This window comes from Cricetulus griseus (assembly GCF_003668045.3).
Source record: "Cricetulus griseus strain 17A/GY chromosome 1 unlocalized genomic scaffold, alternate assembly CriGri-PICRH-1.0 chr1_1, whole genome shotgun sequence".
Taxonomy (NCBI): Eukaryota; Metazoa; Chordata; class Mammalia; order Rodentia; family Cricetidae; genus Cricetulus; species Cricetulus griseus.
The window spans coordinates 221,151,756-221,172,916 of NW_023276807.1; the positions used below are offsets into that span (position 1 = coordinate 221,151,756).

At 48.1% G+C, this 21,161-nt stretch overlaps 1 protein-coding gene across 2 annotated transcripts in view; it reads right to left on the bottom strand.

The window, feature by feature from the left end:
• Nucleotides 1-406: 406 nt before the first annotated feature.
• The window catches only part of Ptk2b (protein tyrosine kinase 2 beta), a 117,005-nt gene continuing 96,250 nt past the window's right edge, over nucleotides 407-21,161 (bottom strand). For both annotated transcript variants that reach the window (XM_027390286.2, XM_027390287.2), the window contains exons 15-31: nucleotides 20,789-20,886; nucleotides 20,020-20,104; nucleotides 19,599-19,699; nucleotides 19,237-19,352; nucleotides 18,127-18,227; nucleotides 17,874-17,963; nucleotides 16,881-17,085; nucleotides 15,212-15,320; nucleotides 13,394-13,459; nucleotides 11,184-11,309; nucleotides 6,148-6,294; nucleotides 6,006-6,041; nucleotides 5,666-5,690; nucleotides 4,290-4,336; nucleotides 3,486-3,623; nucleotides 3,211-3,291; nucleotides 407-1,417 (exon numbers count right to left, since the gene is read on the bottom strand). In XM_027390286.2, the coding sequence (XP_027246087.1) occupies nucleotides 1,202-1,417; nucleotides 3,211-3,291; nucleotides 3,486-3,623; nucleotides 4,290-4,336; nucleotides 5,666-5,690; nucleotides 6,006-6,041; nucleotides 6,148-6,294; nucleotides 11,184-11,309; nucleotides 13,394-13,459; nucleotides 15,212-15,320; nucleotides 16,881-17,085; nucleotides 17,874-17,963; nucleotides 18,127-18,227; nucleotides 19,237-19,352; nucleotides 19,599-19,699; nucleotides 20,020-20,104; nucleotides 20,789-20,886 (1,787 nt within the window). In that variant the 3' untranslated portion in view covers nucleotides 407-1,201. The remainder of the gene's footprint in view (nucleotides 1,418-3,210; nucleotides 3,292-3,485; nucleotides 3,624-4,289; nucleotides 4,337-5,665; nucleotides 5,691-6,005; nucleotides 6,042-6,147; nucleotides 6,295-11,183; nucleotides 11,310-13,393; nucleotides 13,460-15,211; nucleotides 15,321-16,880; nucleotides 17,086-17,873; nucleotides 17,964-18,126; nucleotides 18,228-19,236; nucleotides 19,353-19,598; nucleotides 19,700-20,019; nucleotides 20,105-20,788; nucleotides 20,887-21,161) is intronic.

The following is a 21,161-nucleotide window of genomic DNA, read 5'->3' on the forward strand; positions in this document are numbered from 1 at the left end:
CTTCCCCATCCCGCCCCTTCTGTTCCAAGCCCTCAGACATGATTTCCTGATAGGGAGATGAATGTTGCATGTTTGCCCACATCTCCCAATTGCCTTGCATGTGAGTGACATGGTGAAATAAAGCTGAGATGGCTGATCTCAAAAGTGTCGTGCCTTCCTGCCAGCCACCTCAGCTGTCACTGGCATCATTTAGTCCCCTCCAGTGCACAGATGGTTTGGGGTCAGGGGGGGAATGTCCCACAGAGGGAACCATACCATGTCTTCCTGGAGAGCTACCTTTTGGATAAGGTGCCACTACTGACTACATGGGACAAAGGACAGGAGGCCACCACACATTTCTCATGGGCTGTGGTCCCAGGTCAACTTCTCTCCACAAAGAGAAGATCAAATAAATGATGCAGTCAAGTTAACCACAAAGCAAATGGTGATGATTTTAATTCAACCACAGATCAAAAAGGAGGGAGGTAAATGAATGTTCTCCACAAACATATGAGGAAGAAAAGGAGCAGCTGTGAAAAGGGAGAAGAGAAAAAGAGAAGAAAAGAGGGGAGAAGAAAAGAGGGAGAGGAGAAAAGCAGGAAGGGCACAAAGTCCCGTTCTGACCTCCAACTCTATGCTTCTTCCCTGAGGCGCTGGGTTTGATAAAAACACAGAGCCTTGCGGCCAGATTGGTTTGTTCCTGGACTGTGGCCCATGGCTCTCCGTCCAGGCCAAACTCACATTAAATAAATTCCAATATACACTGTACAAGAGAGCCAGGCCCAGCCCTCATCTCACCAGCCTCTCTACAAATAATGCCCCTCTTTGTCCCCTCTGCATCAGGGGTCCCGTGAGGGATAAAGAGGAAGAGGAATACTGGCTTTCAAATGTCCATGCAGAAAGCCATCTTGGCTGGTAGGGGTACAACTGTGACCCCAATGACACTCCAGTACCCAGGCTGGAGTAGGAGGGAGTGGCCGGCAGCAGTACCCCTATGAACTATGTCACCCCACCCTGTGTCTGTGCCCAGGGGCTTCTGTGTCCAGATGCAGCCTGCGTAGCACGAGTCTGGGGTCGGGTGGGGAAGGGGAAGTCGTGCAAAGTGGTGAGGGGAGGACTCTTCTCAGCCTTCCCAAGAAGACCAATAACCAAAGGCAAGGCAGGAAAGGTACGCCATGACAGGTTGGGGCAGAAGATGCAGGCAGGTAGCCCCCTCTCTCGATCACTCTGCAGGTGGGTGGGCCAGATTGGCCAGAACCTTGGCTTGGTCCACAGCATCCAGCAGGTTCTTGGCATCCACAGCCAGGGTGTGGGAGGCTGTGAGCATCTGCCGCTTGCAGTCCTCACTCAGGGATGTCACAGCATTCTGCTGAGCCAACCTCATCTTGTTGATGAGCTCTGCCAGGTCCTTGTTGAGCAGTTTCTGGGTCCCTTCAATCTGGTGGGTAAGCACACAGGAGAGTTTGAATGAGTGAGGGGTCAGAATGGGTGCTGGCTAAGACATCAGAAGTTCCCTGGGGGGCAGTTACCCCTAAGCCTGGGCTGAATCTATCCTCTGCATAGGCTGGAGTTGGTCTACAAAGATGAAGGCAGCAGATATCCCAGACCCTAGCCAACCATATGCCAGCCATGCTCAACTGAACCCTTTAGTGCCCTCCTTCACAGGGGCAATCCTGAACACGGGTGAGAGGTCAAACGCATTCATCCACTTCAATGGACAATCTTGATTGTCAAATTGATAGCATTTAGAGTGACCATGGAAACAAACCCCTGGCTGCATCTCTGAGGCAGTTTCTGATAGGAGTAATTGAGGTAGACAGACCCACAATAATATGGTGGCATCATTCCACGGGCTGAGAGCTTGGGAGGAATAAATAGGAGAAAGTGCTCTGAGCACCAGCCATTACCATTTTCATCTTCCTGACTGTAGCTGCGATGTGGGCAATCACCTCACACTGCTTCCACCATGCCTTCCCTACCACAATGAGCCAGACAAACATCTTCCTGGAGTATTTTGCCACAGCCACGATAAAAGTAACTAGCACACCTATGCTTTAACTGTCTGTTGTCAAGTAAGAAGACAAGATCCCATATTTATTTGTTTGACTATTGTATCGCTCGCTGGTGCTTAGCCTGATGGATATACAGCACTAAAGCTATCTCTTTAGTGAAGTGAATGAGTTAATAAATTGATCATGCCAAACCCTCCCAGACCTGCACTGGTAAATTCACCCAGTGAACTGTCCAGGTTCTCAGGAGTCATCTTGGCCCTCGGGTGGCACCTGCCCTGCTGGGACTCCTTAGTAGGTCATTGTTGTCACCAAGAGGATAATAGCCAGCCCTGCCCTTGTTCTGCTTTGCCTTGGGCAACCACAAGCAGTAGAGATCAACTGATAGGATGTGCCACACAGAGGACCACTAGGAGTCAAGGCATCAACGTGCTGCATTTTTTTCTAGACGAGAAACGGATACGTTTCCCATGGCTACAGGAACATAGCAATGTAAACTTTGCACGTTCATTATTGAACAGTCCTGGAAGTCAGAATTCTAAAATTAGTCCCATGGGGTGGGTGGGTGAGTGGGGTGCTAAGGTCATCAACAGAGTTACGTTTCTGTTAGAGTCCAGGGGGAGAGTTCCTTGTTTTCTTGCAGCTTCGAGGTTACACCTTCCTTAGCTGTGGCCCCTTCCAACCCAGGTATCCTTCCAGCTTTAGCTGCTGTCCTCACATTCCCTTGTCTCTGATTCTGAGCCCCTGCCCCCTGGATACTCCATCATATCCTCTCCTTCTGGGGACCCTTAATTTTTATCAGCTCAATAAAGTTCCTTTTGCCATGTAAGATACTCTGCGTGTAGGTCACCACTCTTGGGACATCCCTCCGACTGCCACAGGCATTATTCCGTCAGAGAGAACCAGGACTCGTCCTTGACTTCAGCAGTAGTTTGCTATCTATGGCATACCTACCTTAACCTAAGTACAGAGGGTTACTAGGTAAGGGATGGTGGGAGAGCAGGGAGAGAGGTGCACTCCTCCTTACATGTAGCCACTGAGACTATTTGAGAGCTGGCCTGGGATTTTCACTAGGTCCTAGAGCAGGCTCAGCCCTCTGGTGCTAACTGCTCTGATGCTCTGCAGAGACATCTGTTGGAAGAAATAAGGCTGCCCAGGTGGCCCCAGTGATCCAGGGACAGGAGAAGGCACAGGAGGCATGGCTGGGAATGAGGACACTCACCTCCGTTCTGGAAGACGACGGCAAGGAGGGCAAGAGATCATCCACACTACCAATGAGCTTCCGCAGGTTCAGTCCCACGTTCTAAGAGAGCAAGAGCAGAGCAGCTGCCACACTTGCTTTTGGAAAAAGATGTCCCTACTGGGACTGCACTCAGGGATGGCATCTGCTCTCTGAGACAGCCTGGGATTGGGCTCCCTTGGGGCACAGTAGTTTTCCTCCCAGGGTCAGGCTGGGCAGCCCCTATCTCCCTGACCCACCCACACCCTGTAAGTCACCTTGACCACCACCACATAGTCCTCAGGGGGCAACTGGCTGAGTCTGTTCTTGAGTTCCAGCACGGCTTCCACCAGTGTCATGACATTGTGGTACACGGGGTCATCAGTCCTGTCCAGGTTGGCTGTGGGCTGAATGGACTGAAAGGGAGGCGTGGATGGCCAGTGGCTCACGGGGAGCCAGAAGGACCCCTCATCACTCTTATTCATTCCTGGGAATGCATAGCTATCAACCAGTGTAAAGACCCCTGCTTTGCAACAGCAACACTGTCCCAGGGGTAGAGCCCCTCTTTCTGCCTCTGTGGTCATCATTCTGCAGTTGGGGGACCCAAACAAAATGTTGGTGTGTTAACAAAACACACAGTCTAAGCATCATCAGACCTTTGGGTCCGCACTATCTTAACATGTCTCAGGTCATTTTTGTGGGAAGCTGACACTGAGAATACACATTCTGGAACCAAGAAAACTAGTAGACAGTTGCTGGAATCTGGGGGAGGGCTCAGGAAGAGGAGAGGCTCTAATATTCCTGATACCAGGCTGAACCAATAAGACCTTTTCCCTGGTCAGGGAAGAGACCAGAAGCTAAAACAAAAACAAACAAACAAACAAACAAAAAACCAAAAATACCCAAAAAAACAAAAAACTGGTTCCTTTCACATTTTGTCATGAATCAGCTATAAGGCCTTAGGCAATTTGCATCTACTCTCTGGGTATTCTCTGCAACAATGGAACTGAACTGGATTATCTCCAAAGGCCTCTGAGCATTCCAGGGCTATGGTTTTTGGTAGTTGTAACCCCAATACGTACCTGTGCACCAAGCCGCGGTGGCTTCTGTGGGGGCCCTGTGAACTCCGCTACAACAGAAAGGACAGGGAGTAGGTGAGGGTCTCAGTACCTGGTCTTTCTTTTTCTACTTTCCTATAATCAAGCCAACTCCCCTTCTCTAGCTAGCATCAGGAGATCTCAAGAGTGTAAAACCCAAATTCCAGGCTTCCTGACTTTCTAGTAGCCAGGGACAAGATCTGTCCATGGCATAGAGAGAAAAATTCAAGGCAGGAGTGTGTGAGTACAGCAAGTGTGGGATCCTTGGTGTGCTTCCTCTGAAATGGGCAAGTTCCCGAGGAGCAGCAATGCTGGCTTTGAGCATCCATGCGCAAGAAACCCACAGTCTGCAGGTGGCAGTGTCTGGAGTCCATCCTGGTGCAGTGGCAGCTCTGGGGTGGGGATAGATTTTAAGACTGCATGATGGTTTGTCATGCTATTGACTACTCAGATGAGCAACAGCACATACAGCCAGAGGAGCTGTTGTGATAGTAGCAAAGATGCAAGCCAGTAAGCTTGCCTCTGATCTAACCACCACACAGCAGTTCATTCATCCAAGGAGTCATTTACACCCCCAGTCTTAATTTTCATTTGGAGAATGAGATTGTCACTCAGAAAGGACCTTAGAACCCAGAACGTCTGGTCTCAAATCTGAGCTGCGTTAATTAGTAAGTCATCATGTGGTATTAAACAAGTTGCTTCATTGTCTTGGGCCTCTGATTCATCTGTGGAATGGAGATAGATTGCACCAGCTCTTTAGTGTTGACATAATACAAAGTGAGTCAACATTTATGAGTGACTTAGGGCTGTGCCTGGCTGTGCGAAGTTCTTTGTGACTATTGTCAACATCATCACCATCGTCATTAGCATCATCAGCTGCAGCAGCTCCACTCTTTACCCCTTCTTGTCTTCAGTAGAAGCTTCTGGAGAGATCTGGGTGGCTTTGAATCTTCCATCCCTCTGGCCTGGAGAAGACCAGTAGGAACTGGGAAGATAGGTCTAGACCTAACGAAGGATTGGTTCCCCATAGGGTGAGTGGAAAACAGAAACAGGGAGAGTGGTCCAGACTTATTTAAGAAATGAAGATGGGAACAAAAGGAAAGGGGGGCCCAAAGAAGTCACCAACTCTGGAAGAGTAGAAAGGGCTGAGGTAGATGGACAGTGGGGCTGTACCCAGTGCTAAAGGAGAGGCTCCTTCCAAATTCCAAATGAGTCTATCTCATTCAGGATAAAACAAGGCAAATGGTAGCCTTTCCTTCATAAACTAAAGACAACCCTCTGCTCCTTGCAGGACGGTGAGCAAGGACACAACCATACCCCCAACACACCCCAGATGGAAACTCCCCCAAGGAAGCACTCACTGTAGCCAGCCTCCTTCTCTGGGGTCTGTAAAGAAAGAAAGAGAGAAGGGAGTCACTTCTGTGTCTCCAGGTAACATCCTATTTCCCTCATTGCTCATCCATCTTCCAGTTTAGACATTACAGCCATGAGTGAGGGGATCTGAAAGTTATTGACGGCAAGTGACCTTTCTAGAGGCCCATGAAAACACTAACAATGTGAGTCCCATGGGCTTTTAGATGAAGAAAGGCATGGGGTCAACCTAAGGGTCAGAGATAGGCAGACCCAGGGGGCTGGTGGAGGGATCCTAAGTAGATAAGCTTTGCAGGCTGTGACTCTGAGAGGCTTTTCCTGGTAACTTACCAGTGGGGACTTGTCATTCATATAAACCATAGGGTCCTGCAGAGAAGACCAAAGCAAAGGACTTAGGTTCCAGAGTAGAAAGTATGGAGAACACATAGAAGACATCCACCCCATTGGGCAGGGAAAGAGGGGAGTCACTCACCAAGCATCTCTCTTCCCGCCTCAGCCACTGGGAATCTTCCACCATCTGCTTCTGCTGTCTGTCTAGGACCTGCCGCATCTTGATCTTCTCTGCTTCCCAGAGCTGCTGGGCCTCTTCTCGGCTACTGGGCCGGATAAAGTCCTCCTCCTGTGTAGACGACAGCTTCAGTGAGCCCTGTCCTTAGGCCTGGACCAGGGAGGATCTGCTGAAGAGCCCCAGGGGAGCCAAACCTTGGCATTGCCTGCTGCTCTTGTCTTGTCTACTCCTTAACCCATAGCCACAACTGCAGACAGTTTTGCTCTGGACTCAGCCTCATCCACATGCCTGACTGCAACAGGATGCCGAGTCCCAGACCAATGGGTTCCAACTGTCACATGATCTGCCAATGACATTTTGTTTTCAACCATCCACCGTTTTTTTTCTTGGCTGGCATTTGTGATGGCTACTGACATTTAATAGATTCAGAAATACAAAGCCAGCTCCAAACTGTTGGAACGGGTTTCCATCTAAGTACTATGGTGGCAGGTCTGGAAGCTTCTACAGACGGTGGGGCTACCTCAAGCTCCAGGTGTAGAGGACTGTTTGTGCCAATCAACCATGCACTCTTGGTTAAGGCGACAGCTTGAAGGATATAACCAAAGGTTAAAAGAAGTGAAAGAGCTAAGAGATAAGATGAATAATGAAACTTCTAGAGGCCTGACTCTACAGACACAGCGACTGCTTCTTCTTCCTCACTAGTCCTAACCCTGCTCTTCACTCACCTGTGGGGATTTGGACCTACTCTTATTTCATCACCCTAGGTGGGGATTGATGGCCTCCTATTTTCCCTCAATCTTTCCAGGGTGCATTTACATAATTATTATCTCAGTCCGTCCGAACTGTTTTGCACTCACTGCTGTTCTCCTGGGTCTACTAGAGGAAAAAGGTTGCAAAACCCTTTACCAGTGTCAGGGACCTTTTGTGACATGAGCACCAGAGGTTCCAGCTTGAATGTGGCCCCCTAAGTTTCGAGTGTTGGGAACTTGATTTCCAGTGCAGCGATGTTGAGAGGTGGGGGTGATTTCATGGAGGTACTGACTTCATGAACAAGTTAATGCCTTTAATACATGTATGGGCAAGTTCCCACGGGAGGAGCTCCTGGTAGAAGGGTGAGTTTGCCTCTCTGCTCCCACTCTGGGCTCTCTCACCACAAGACATCTTCTGCATTATTAGAAAACAGCAGGACGGCCCTCATTAGAGGTGGCCCTTGATCCTGGAGTTCCCAGTCCCCCAAACTGGAGGTAATGAACTTGTGTACTATATAAATCACCCAGTCTCAGGTGTCCTGTTACAGAAGCACACGGTGAATCAACACAGTGCCTTCCCTTTGAAGTGGCCAGTTAGTTGATAGGTCACATAAAGAAAATGCTGAATAAAAAAAATCATATATACTTTTAACAAGCCACACGTCCACCAGGCTTCTGAAGAGTTCTCCATTAAGTCCTATAAAACAGGCTTGATTGTTACAATATAGCTTTAAAATAGTTACATTGGAACTGGGATTGGAATGTAAAAAATAAATTTTTAAAAATGTAGTTATATCGGGGCATGTTGCCCATCACTCAAACAGGTTCAATTACCGGAGTTTATTTCTTACAAAAGTCATCTAACCTATCAGTTCTCAACCTGTGGGTCATGACCTCTGCGGTGGGAGTCAAATGACCCTTTCATAGGTGTCACCTAAGACTATTGGAAAGCACAGATATTTACGTTATAATTTCATAACATTAACAAATTTTCAGTTATGAAGTAGCAATGAAATGTTTTGTGGTTGGGGGTCAGCACAACATGAGGTTGTAGGGGTTGTAGGGGTGGCAAGTATTTGTTAAACGGCTATGTGGCAGGCATAGAGCTAGATGCTGGGAGAACAGAACTTTAAAATAACACCATGTTCTTGTTCTCACAGGGTTAAATAAGTAATAGAACACATAATTCATGCCCCAACTTGATGCTGTCTACCACGTAAGATGTGGCCAGAAAGCCCTCAGTGGAGCCTTGCAGGGTACCATGTTCTTAGCACTCCAAAACTGAACTAAATAAACCTGTTTTCTGTGTGAAGTACCAGCCTTGGGTATTGTTATAGGAGCAGAAAACAGACTAAGACACCAATGCTCCAATGAAGGTAATTTTTTTTTTTTTGCCAAGGTTTCTGTGTGTAACAGTCCTGGCTGTCCTAGAACTCACTCTGAAGAGAAAGCTGGCCTTGAACTCACAGCAATCCACCTGCCTCTGCTTCTTGAGTGCTGGGATTAAAGATATGTGCCACCACTGCTGGATGAAGGTAAACATTTTTTTGTCTTGTTTTTCTAGATAGGGTTTCTCTGTGTAGCTTTGGAGCCTATCCTGGCACTCGCTCTGTAGACCAGGCTGGCTGAAGGTAAACATTTTAAAGTTAAAAATCTCTCTAGTTAAATATAATACTTGTGATTGCTATGGTCTATAGCTACCTCGGGTTTTTAATAAATGGTAGGACTTAAATTTTTCAAAAGTTCTAAATACAAGGTTAGATATGTAGACTGAGGGAGATTAAATACTGGGATCCAAATCTACTATGTATTCTTTTAGGCCTTAAGAGTTTCCCACTGGGTGTATTTGTTATGTGTCCCAGGCTTGACCTTGGCAAATATTTTAGCAAACACATGCTGGAAAACTTGTTCCGGTGCCTTGAAATAACATAATAAAGGGTAAAGGGAGACTTTTTTGCTTTATCTTTAATCTGTGTAAGTATGTACACACATGTGTGTATGCATGTTGGCATGTGTTGCAGGCGCATTCATGGAGGCTGGAGATGGAGATAGGTATCTTCCGCAATTGTTCTTCACTTCCTTGAGGCACAAGATCACTCTCTCTCTCAGTTGAACTGAGAGCTCACTGAAATGGGCCAGTCTACCAAGACAGCTGGTTCCCAGGATTCTCTATGTTCCTAGAGCTGGAATTACCGTGGGCCATCACACCCACACAGCATTTAGGCGAGATTGAGGATCCAAATTCTGGTCCTTGGGCTTGCATGGCAAGTGCCTTATCCACTGAGCCATCTCCGCAGCTCCAATATTTCCAATAATAACTTTCAAACCTTGAACCTCTTTACGCTGCAGTTTGGTCAAAATGTACTCTGGGTATTCTTCCTAGGCGACAGACACCTACACTTCTTGGAAGGAATCAGGAACTTGTGTTAGAGAATGGTGTTCACGAGTTGTTCTCTGTAATTTACTTATGGCTCATCCTTCCTGCCTCATTTACACCTCCACATAAAACCTCCTTGTTCTAGCAAAACAGTCCCCCCCCCTTACCCTATAGCTTTTTAACCACACGGTCTTGGCTCCTAGTGACGCTGTTTCTTTGTCCATCCCCTGCATTCCAGTTTTTCCCTGTCTAAAATCTTCCCCAGGAGCAATACAGGTGAGTTTGCACCTGTGTCTTGAAGGCAAAGCCTCCTGGTTCTTCCTTCAGCACCCAGGACAGCACCCTGGTGCACCCTTCTGAACTTCATTATTGAGTTTTGATATCCCCAGGGAGGGTGGTGGTCACCATCATCCATCGTGTGATGCTCCACAGACTCCCAGATGAGCCATGCTACAGAGGAAATCATTTTTTCCATCTTTGAATCTTTGTTAAATGCAAAACCTGTTATCTCTTTTCAGCATGCTGCTAGAAAGATACTTTCTCATCTATGCCATAAAATGGAATTTTTACTTTTAACTTTTTTTTTTTTTTTTACTTATTTAAAGAAACATTCATTATGTTCTTTCAGGCAGAGTTCTCTTATGACAATCACTTCTAATCCTCTGCCACAAAAGACCTGCACAGGCTGTCTTTATGAAACTGAACAAAGTCCTGGCAGCTAAGCCCAGCTTAGACAAAGGCAGTGCCTCCCCTCACAGGCACTAAATAGCCTCTTTCCAAAAGAACACCACTTTAAACAAAACTCTCTGAAACTTAATTAACTATGAATAAAGCATCCAAGGCTGGGGGGGGGGCTCTCGGGTGGTGGTGAACCTTGCCTAAATTATAGCACATGCTGAAAATTGTGGGTTAATTACGGTTAAGCCCATATGAAGTCAGAAATTGGTTAAATTAATGTAAGAGAGAAAAATAAAGTGAGTTTGGGGAAATTTGATTTCATAACAGATCTTACTGCCTGGAATTCTAATTTATGCTCATTTCGAATTTTTTACTAAATTAAGAATAGCAGCACAGAAGCATATCAACATAATTGCCCGAGTTTCTCAAAGGTGCTGTAATAAACATGCATTTTTCCCCCACGAAAAGCTTTAGAGGTATGCATCTTGAGTCTGAAATGTACATACATATAGAGCAAGAGAGAAAATGGTAAGTGTTTTGGTAAGTGTTTTGCAACTTAGTAAAATACATCAGGTGCTCACAGCAACTGACCACTAAGGAGATGGCTGGTGGGGGTGGACATCTGCTCACAAGCAAAGATGCTCTGCATAGAAGACCTGACCATCTGGTTCATGAAGCCTTGGGTGGGGGGGGGGGCAACAGTCATGGAAGAGAAAGAGGCTGCAGGGGAACTGGCTGGTGAGCCTGTATCCACACTGGTCTCTACCCTTCACACCCAGCAGTGCCATTCACAAAGGCAGCGGGGAAAGAAAGGCACCCTGGGGAAGTCTTTCCTCCAGGGATGGATTTAGCAACCAAAGCAATCAGTCAGGAATGCAGCACAGGGTGGAACCTCCTCAATCCTTTTTGCCACAACAGCAGCTCCAGGCCCTGCTGTGCTCTGACCACAAGCCTCTGCACTGCCCAGAATACCTGATTCCTAGGACTCAGGAAAGAGAGACAGTCTGCCACCATTGGCCACAGCATTTGTATGGACCAAAGCAGTCCTGTCCAGCCGATGTGTTTGCAAAGGGAAGAGGGCCACAGAAGCCCTCAGTAGTCTCCCTGGCACATGGAAACACGGAGCACTTCCCAAGCCACCTCCCTCCAGCAGCCTCCTTGGCAAGGCTGACACCCAGCATGCAGAGTCATCTTACCCGCATGCTGTGGCGCTTGAAGACATTGTGCCGGTGGAGAGGTGGGGTGTGCAGCGAGTTAACAGGAGATGGATACTCCATGGGGCTGGTAAGTGTAGGAGAGCTGGCACACAGACCCTCAGGGACCTATTCATGAGAAGCAAAGAAGCACAAGGCACAGGGACAAGGCAAGAGGGTAGACAATTAGCTGCTACGAACAAGAGCACAAAAAAAGGACGAATGTGCACCACGGGAATGCAGACTTGCTCTACTATGGCAGATAAAGAATGGGACATGCTATTTTCCTGGCTCTGATGAAGAGATGTGGCGGAGCAATGCGGCCTCTCATCTGCCAAACATTCCTCCTGCACAATGCTCTTCACATGGGAGTATGCTTACAGATAACTCATCTTCTGAGACCGGGGTAGGACCCCAGGACCCTTTGGAAAAGGGTTGGTTTCATAGTTGTGACATAGGCTATGATAACCTGCAGATAAGTGAATGTGTGTATGCACACACACAGTTAACCCGCAGTGTCCTAGGGATGTGTGGTTCCAGGAGGTACCCTAGATACGGAATCCCTTACATAAAATGCTGCAATATTTGTGTATCTAAGCTGTCCTCTGATGTATTGGAAGGCAGTCTGATCACTTATGATATTGAATACTATGTAAAGACTATGTAAGTGGCAAACTATATTGTTCAGGGAATAATGACCAAGAAAAATCTGTACCTATTTCATGCAGATATGGGCTTTGTTCTTTTCTTTTTTCTTTCTTTTTTCATATGTTTCATTATTGGTTGGTTGAAACCATAGGGTCAAAACTCAGAAGTGTGTGTGTGTGTGTGTGTGCCTTCTCTTTGTGTGTCTGGGGTATAATTATTTTGATTAAAAACTTACTGTGTATGCATATATGTTTGAATTAAATATGGAGGACCTGCATTGATGGCAGGAGTCATCCTTAATCACTATTCCACCTTATTCTCTGAGGCATGGTCTCTTGGTCAAAGCCAGAGCTTGTCTTGAAATCCTCCTGTTTGCACTGGGGATTCCTCATCTCTGCCTCCTAAGGCTGGAATTTCAGATAGGCGCCATGCTCAACTGTCAATTATGTGGGTTCTGAGGCTTCAAACTCCAATTCTCATGCTTTCACAGCAAGTGCTTTATCCACAAAGCCACCTCTCCAGTCTAACAATATATTATTTTAAATGCTTTTTAAAACTTAGTGTATGTGTGAGAGAGAGAGAGCCCATGAGTGTGTGTGAATGAGCTCACACTCACATGCATGCCATGTAATGATTGTGGCAGTCAGAGAACAATTTCTGGACATTGGTTTTTCTCCTCTCCTTCCAACATGTTGCTTCCAGGGATTGAACTCAGGTCATCAGGTTTGGCAATAAGTGCTTTTACCCTCAGAACCATCCCACCAGCTTACCCCTCTCTCTCTCCCTCTCTCTCTAACTCTCTCTCTCTCTCTCTCTCTCATTATTGTTACCTCCTACATTCTTGGTTGGGCTTGTTTTTGATTGTTTTTGACACAGGGATAGTATGTCTGGGAGGCTCCCTCTTCCTGTGTGGGGCATCAGCAGAGCTAACATTGGTACTTGTTCCTTGGGATGTTCTGCTTTGAAGCCACAACTCTGTGCTAGGGGATGTACAGGAAAGAAAGGCAGGAGGTGGGGCCATCTCTCATCCAGATACAAGAGAGTGACATAGGGCAAGGCTACATGAATCACAGGCTACAGCCTTGGGTAAAGTCAAGGCTGGCAATGATGGATGCAGACAGCTTAGATGGGCCCCTGCTCTCTTTCACTGGCCACCTAGGTCCTGTCCAGAGCCTCTGCATGGGACCTCAGGTGGCCCTCAAGCCTATTGGGCCATCATCCACCTCCAGCATCCTGGAATTCCTTCTCAGAAGGCTCTGTTCAGGGTAAGGGGTCAGGGAAGCCAGGGACACAGGAAGGCAGCTGCAGGCAGACACAGGAAGCAGCAGACACTGCAGATGGCTGGACTGGGCTGCAGGCAGAACTTCTGGAAGAACTGAATTTCTGTTCTTTTGATGACATATTTTGAAATTCTCTCTTGGCTACCAAGAAAGAGCCAAGCCAGGCATCTCCATCCTCTAGAAAGGTGTTTGCTGCTGCACCCCAAGGGTGTAGGCATGGCATTTCAGGAAGGACCTTGAAGATGGATGGAATCAAACCTCCCCACCATCCACTTGCACATTTACCTGGAACTGCAGTTTAGGAGCCAGCAGGTTGGTCTGTGGAGGGGGTCTGTACTTGGGCCGGCTGGGCTAGAAAGAGAACATGGGGCTGTGTCAGCCTGACTCTCCCCTTCAGCAAAAAGGACACACCAAAGGAAATTATCAGGTCAGAGCCAGTTCTGTTTGTTTACAACAGAGAGAGGGGAACAAAATTACCATTGGATTCATTTTGCAGCCATACATACTAGCTACACGGCTAGTGATGGGAAGGGATGAGAGCAGCAATTGCAAGAGACCAAGAAAGGGCCTTGAACCTGATTGGGTCTTGCTATGGATTTGTGCCTAGCCCCAACTACACTTGACTATATATTGGCACCCTGCCTCCCATGAGACAGTGTTATGAAGTGCTGTCTTTGAGAAAGGATTCGAGTTGGGTGACATCATCCCATGATGGAATTAGTACCCTGATGAGAATAGCATTAGAAACTAAGAGAGGCCTTCTCATTTTCTCTCATCTTCCCTGGCATGTGAGGACATGGCAAGAGGGAGGCCATCTGAGAGCTAGGAATGGGCCCTGTGACAGTGAATATTGATCATCATTTTGACAGGTCTAGAATCACCAAAGAGACATTACTCTGGGTACATCTTTGAGGGGGTTTGTAATGATAACTCTTCCTGACAGCTGCCTGTGTTCTGCAGCCGCTTTAGGGCCCCCAAATAACACACAGAGTCTTATATTAGTTACAATGCTGCTGGCCAATGACTAGGATTTCTTATTTGCTAGCTCAGTCTTAATCATCAACCATAACTACCAATCTATATATTTTTATAGGGACTTACCTTATCGAGGATGCCGGCCTTATGCATCCTGTCACCCTGGGATCACATGGAGACTCTCCCCCTTTTCCTACATTTCCCAGAATTCTCCTTCTCTCCTAGTCCTGCCTAACTTGCTTACCTATTGGCCAATAGTGCTTTATTTATCAACCAATAAGACAAACATATACACACAAGGGCCTCCCCCATCAGGGGTTTCTATATTAAATAAACTAAGAGAAGAGTCACTCTAGATGTCAAGACATCATTCTGTGGGCTGGAATTCTGGACCACATAAAAAGGCAAAGCTACCCCAGAAGCAGTGTTTGCCTCTCTGCATCCCGACCTCAGATGCCATGTGATCTCAGGCTGCCATCCCTTCCCTGCTGTGATGGACTCTACTCTCAGATGTACAATCCAGATAAGCCCTTCCTTCTTTAGATTGTTTTCACCAGGTGTTTCATCACAGTGATGAGGAAAAGAAGGACCACAGACCCCCCACCAGAGATGAAATTTGAGGTTTTCTGGGCTGTGAACTTCCAAGCTTCTGAGACTTTGAGGGCTGGATGTCTGTTTAAATCATTCATTCTGCCTGAGGTATTTTGTTTTGTCATCTCTAGATAACACAGCCCTGGTTTCTGGAAACCCAACCATGTGATGGTGGGGCATTAGGGTCCTAGATCCTGAGGCCAAGGCTGTCACTGCAGGCATGGACACAGAGCCTGAATCTCGGGGGCTCAGGACATTCTCCTTCCTTATAATGGACACCCTATCTGCCATCCCTAGAAGCACGCAGGCTTACACAGGGAACTCTAAAGGGCAGTTCTTGATCCAGCTTCCCCACGGGCTGTGTGCTGGCCCCAGATTTCTCTTGATGGGACACCTATGGATAATTGGGGGTTGGATCCAGAACTGAAAGTGGATTTTAGAAAAGCAAGCTCTTTGTGCTATGAGAGGGCAGTTGGGCCACAAAGGGACCTAGCTCTTCTGTGACCACAGGACTAATGAGGGCCAGGCTTGGCTTACCTTGGGTGGGGGTTCTTGAAAGGCAGTGGGCTCCAATATTTTCGGGGGTCTGTATCGAGCATTCCTTTCCTGCTCTATGGCGATGTCCTTTTCCATCTGATAAATATCACTGTCGAGGATTCAGGGCAGATGGAGAGAAACAGGTCAAAGGGGATACACTGATGCCAGCAGAGGTCTCAATGAGAGCCACCAGCTCCCACCTCTCTAGAACAGATTAAGATACGGATCTTGAGGCCACCCTTGCACCAAGATTTGAGAGAATCACACAAATGGACAATGGGTAGAAATCCTTAGAGAACCAGCCCAACAGGTGGCAGAAGCTGGCCATAGAGTGGCCTCCCCCATCTCCAGCCTTTCTGCACCAGCTATTGGCAACCAGCCATGTGTACATTTCCAGTGTCCCATCTAAGTTCATGACCTAGGCACAGATTCGTCATGACATTAGATACTCTCCTTGCCCCTCTGTAGAATGCTCGGGGGCTGCAGTGTACTCTCAGCTATAATGAGGTCAACTTTCTCTCCAAGTGCAGTACTCATTCCAGAGACCCTTGGAATTACTGCAGGGTCTTTGAATCCATATGTTCAAAGGAACACTAAGCATTACATATTGTCAAGTGCATACCATGGGGTATGTGCCTTCAAATTTACACACACACACACACACACACACACACACACACACACACACACACACACATTTGCTACATTATCTGAGATCATTAAGCAAGTTTCCCTAAGACAGAGGTCAGCAAATGAATGACCACAAGCTAAGCCTGCCCTCCTACCTATTCTTGAATGGTTTCAGATCAAGAATGGTCAATATGAGTTTTCACGATTGAATTTTTTAACTTATGGCACATAAAATTAATGCAAGTTTGGGCATATGCAGATGGAACTTTATCAAACACAGCCAACTTCGTCTTTTACCAGTGCTTTGGGCTGCAATGGTAGAGCCAAGCAGTTGCAACAGAGACTTGCAGAGACTGAAAAGTCCCAAATATTTACTATCTGGGTCCTTAACAGAAGTCTGCTGATCCCCACTATAAAGGAAACCAGGAGAAGTTGGACCATTCATGAGTTGTAGGCAGGAAGAGGGGAACCCTGAAGCCCTGAGATAGATAACATCCCCCCCACCAGCAGATGGGCACTGAGGAGGATCCAAGCCTCAGGCCACCGATCCCCAAACAGAACAGGCAGGTAACTCCTGGGGCATAGTCTTGATAACAGATCAAATGCATCCCCTTTTTTCCATAACTGGGAAGGACTACCGAATGGAGAGGGAGGGCAAGAAAGGTCATGGCTATTAGCCATCTGCTCCATGAGGGATCTGAATGAACAAGGCTTCCCCAGGCTGCCCTCATCTCTGAATTTGCATGTGACAGTGAACTTGGACTCAAGTTTCCGTCCTCCAACACTGTCTGGTACCTGTTATGCTTCTACTGGAAGGGAGGGCACCTGCCCTCTGGTGATCAGAAGGAAGTTCTAGTATAAGTCCCATTTTACCTGTCACTACTAGGGGTCAAGTCACCACCTTTAACCTGAACTCTCTGGTCTGACAAGGGGGAACAAGGACACCCACTGCACAGGTCTGGAGAACACAGTCACATGGAATGTTGAGGAGCAGAAAGCCTCATCTTCTACCCCTAGCTCTCCACGATGATATGCTTACCTGAGGCTGCACACAATCTCCGTGAAGCGGGGCCGGTCACTGGGGTCATAGTCCCAGCAGCGAGTCATGAGCGTGTAAAGGACAGGTGGACAGAGGTCGGGCTTGGGCAGCCTGTCCCCTTTCTCCAGCACCCCGATGACATCCTTGTTTTCAAGCCAGAAGAAAGGCTGCTTCCCAAAGCTGAGGATCTCCCACATGCACACAGCTGAGAGCAGATGGGGAAGGCTCAGGGGAGGGACCAACAGGGCCCTCCCCAGAGATAATGAAGGCCACTGGTGCTTGGTCCCAGATGGAGGAGGAGTGTTCTCCTCCGAGGTCTCGCCCACCGCAATGATCCACCCAAGACATCGATAGCCTATACTAACAGTACATGGACCATGGTCTACTCCCTAGAACTCTCCCCATGGAGCTACCAGAATTCTGGGGATGCAGAGGAGGGCATTATCTGGATTGCCAGAGCCTTCTCACGAGGGAGCCAAGCATCTCCAAATGGACTTATAACCTTAGTTCTGACACTTGTTGCCCATGTGATCTTGGGCAAACCTAGCCTAATCATCTGAGCCTTGATTTCCTCAGGTGAAAGACAGAAGGAACAGAGTTTCCCAGAAACAGCCGCAGGGCCAGTGGGTCATGTTCAGACTGTTGTGTCCGTCATACCCAGCCTGGCCCTCTCTCTCTTTGTCCCGCCTCATCAAAACTGGCCAGTTTTCTTCGAATATTCCTTGAAGTCTTTCCCACATAGTCCTTAGAGATGGCAGATGTAACACATATTTGTCCCAAGAGTCTTTATGAGGGAAATAAACCCAATTTGTTCCAACCAGGCTTTAGCCCACGTTGCCTCTGCTCTCCACTGACTCTCTACCTTTGAGACTTCTCAGTGCCCCTGGGACCTGAGGGCCACATGTGAGACCCTTGCTCCCTGTGCTGTCCTCCTATCCAGGTCACAGGCCTGAGAAGCATCACTTTTCTGGGTCCTGCCAAATCACCACTCACCGAACATCCAGACATCACTGGCGGTTGTGAAGCGACGGAAGTTGATGGACTCAGGGGACATCCATTTGATTGGGAGGCGCGTCACAGAGGCTTTGTGTGGACAAAAGGGTTTTCAGGAATTACTTAGGATGTAAGATCTGGAATTGCATTCCTACTCCCCTGAGACCACTAACCTAGGCTGCCTCAACTTCAGGCTTCCTTGCTCTGGGATTTTGAATTCTACAAATTGTCCTGGCAATTGGCAAGCCCTCACCTTTGTAATAGTCCTCGTCCTCAATGTACCGGGAGAGCCCAAAGTCGCCCAGCTTCACACACTCAGGAGAGGCCACCAGGATGTTCCGGACAGCAATATCCCTGCAAGAAGGATTGAAGACCAGCATGAGGCACTGCCTTAGGACCCAGGTACAAGTGAGAAGAACCAGGCATCAGCCTGAAGGAACATCCCAGCAGGTTTCTGAGAGGAAGAGATCATAACTCCTGAAACTCATAGGCATCATCTGGCTCTCCTTGAGGCGTGCCTGTTGGCATGGGCCACCTGCATCCTTAGTGTCACCACCAACCCCAAAGGGTCCACTTGGTTCTCACAGGCCATGCCACTTCCTACTGTCTCTGCTACTGAAAAGGCGGTTTTTAAGCACCCAGTTTCAGATAAATAAAGGAAACAACCCTATGAACATGCCTCCTTGGCCTGGGTCAAGTGCATCTCCCATTGGACCCTCACACTCTAGAATGTGAGCTTTCCAAAGAGAAGAATTCTTGTTTCTCTTGACCATGACTTTCTCCTACACTCTAGGACACAGGCTGGCACTGAGTTGGTGCTCCACAGGACTCATTGTATACACGAGGGAATGTTGGTTTGTATCTCCAGCATGGCTTTGCAGAGATTCAGGTCAAAGCTACACAGGCTATGTCAGTGGCACAGTGAGCACCCCAGTGTGGTCTCCTTGGTGCTCATGTTCTCAAGGGAAGGAGCACAAAGCCAGGTGGAGAGTGGGGAAGAGCCAACTACAGTCATAGTTAAAGCGGCTGAGGGGTCAGGGATATTGGGGAACTAGGATGGAGACTGGCAGACCCTACAATGTTCCAGACACTTCTCTGACCCACTTCCTTCTTCCTATACAGTTTATTACCCAGCGTGTGGAGCAGAGGAGATGGAACTCTGAGCAAGAGGGCTGCATACCCCCCAGCACTCACCGGAAGACACAAAGCTCCACTGAGATCTCAGACCTTGGATTTCCTCTCAATACCCTCAGGCATTTTAACTTTCTGAGTGAGGAAATGTTGCATCCGGACTACCCAGGTGCTGAGTGCTGTGTACTCTCAGCTGCCAGGCACAGACCATGTAGTCTCACACTGTTCCTACCTGTGCACACAGTTGATGCTCTCCAGATAGGCCATGGCTTTGCATATCTGTAGAGAGTACAGGACCAGAGTGGGTACCTTCAGGGAGTTTTTATTTCGCTCCAGGTAGTGGCCCAGCTGCAGAAAAAGAGACATGCCATCGGAATCACTCATTCTGTCCCAGCATGGCACCAAAGCACCAGGCTACCAGTAGCTACTGATCCCTTCTTTCCTTTGGTGGCAATATGTTTTGGCAATTTCCTCCACTGAACAGCTAAATACAGAAGGCAGGAAGCTGGAACGATCCCTGGCTATAATATGTCTCCCATGCTCAACTGTAGCCTGGTGGTTATTTGGGGTTCCTCATCTGGTCTCTGAGCTCACCTCCCCATAAGGATACAGTTCCATGATGATCCATGTGGGCTCCTCTTCAATGATGCCAATCAGCTTCACGATGTGGGGGTGGTCAAGATTCTTCATGATCACTGCGTGGGGGAAAGGGAGGTGGAGCGGGCCAAAGGTCATACAGAAGGTGTTTTACTTTTCTTTCCTCAGTGCTGAGGATCAAACAGGGACTCATGCATGCCAGGCAAGAGCTCTACCACCAAGCTTCTAACCCAACCCCAACCATTTAAGAGAAACAGAATTTTCTGCCCCAACCGTGAAATATGGGACAAGAGACCTCTTACAATCAGGAGTGGGGTTGGGTTCCCATTACTGTTCACACCGCCTCCTTCCCAGCCTCCCAGCCCCTCATCCTTGAGGGCTGGAGATGCTCAGGGGCCCCTCCCCAAGGGACGCCTACCTGCCTCGCTCATGAACTTCTCCTTGTTGTCCAGGGTACAGTCTTTCTTGCAGGTCTTGACGGCCACATTAATCGTTTCTCCTTTCTGCAATAGAAGCATATAGCATGGCCATCACAGACTTGGCTACCACCTTGGGGAGGCAAATGGGGTGGCCCTTCCATGGCAGCTCACCTCTGCCCTCCCACACCCCATTTTTTCTGTCTCTCTTCATGCTCCCCTCCTCTTTCCCTTCCTTCCAGGTCATTCTGTGTTAGAACTAGAAAGGGCTTCAGAGCCAGAAGGATCAACCCCTGTGTCCAGATGAGGATACATAGTCATGTGATCTGCCAAGGCAAGCAGGCATGAGACAGAACACACAGGGCCTCCTTCAGAAGAAAGCAGGGTCCCCTTCTCTGTCCTTACTGTTGGATTTCAACCACACTGCTCTCCTTGAGCTCTGCCTTCTCCAGCCTTCTCCAGCCTGAAGTACAACCATATAGGCAAGGTTTACCCAGGCTTCAGTGACCTGGACACCAAGTCCTGAGGATCCACTCGTGCCCCACTCTAACTGCATCTTACCCTACGACCCCTTCTGTGTTTCTACCCTGAGGATATTGTTCCCCAATCTTGGGGATGACTCTCATCCCTTTCACTCCCCAGGTACTCCAGAAGTAGTCCTGGGCCATGTGGGAGGACCCACTGTGTATCAGTCAACTGCTACCTCGTATCCAGCTCTCTCACCCTCCAGACAGACAGAAGAGAGATGCTAGGAAAGAGTCCGGGACTCACGTGATTCGTGTAGACCCCTTCGTAGACCTCCCCGAAGAAGCCTTCACCAAGAATACGATTAAGAACTACATCTTCACGGGCAACACCATACTGTGGACCTGCACAGAGAAAGAAAACGTGTGTGTGTGTGTGTGTGTGTGTGTGTGTGTGTGTCCCAGGTTCCTGAGTCCAGCTGGCCTCCCCAGGGAGAACCTGAGTATTCAACAGCAAAGATCCAAAGGCTTGGCTGGGAAATGGCATCTACATTGTTCCATTGTCTCAGATCCAGGACGATCTATCACCCTGCCCCCTGCACCCTGCTCCCCGGTCCCTAGGTCCTCATTCTTAAGGTCCTCACTGAGCTACACAGGCCCAAAGAAGGTCAATCTGTATA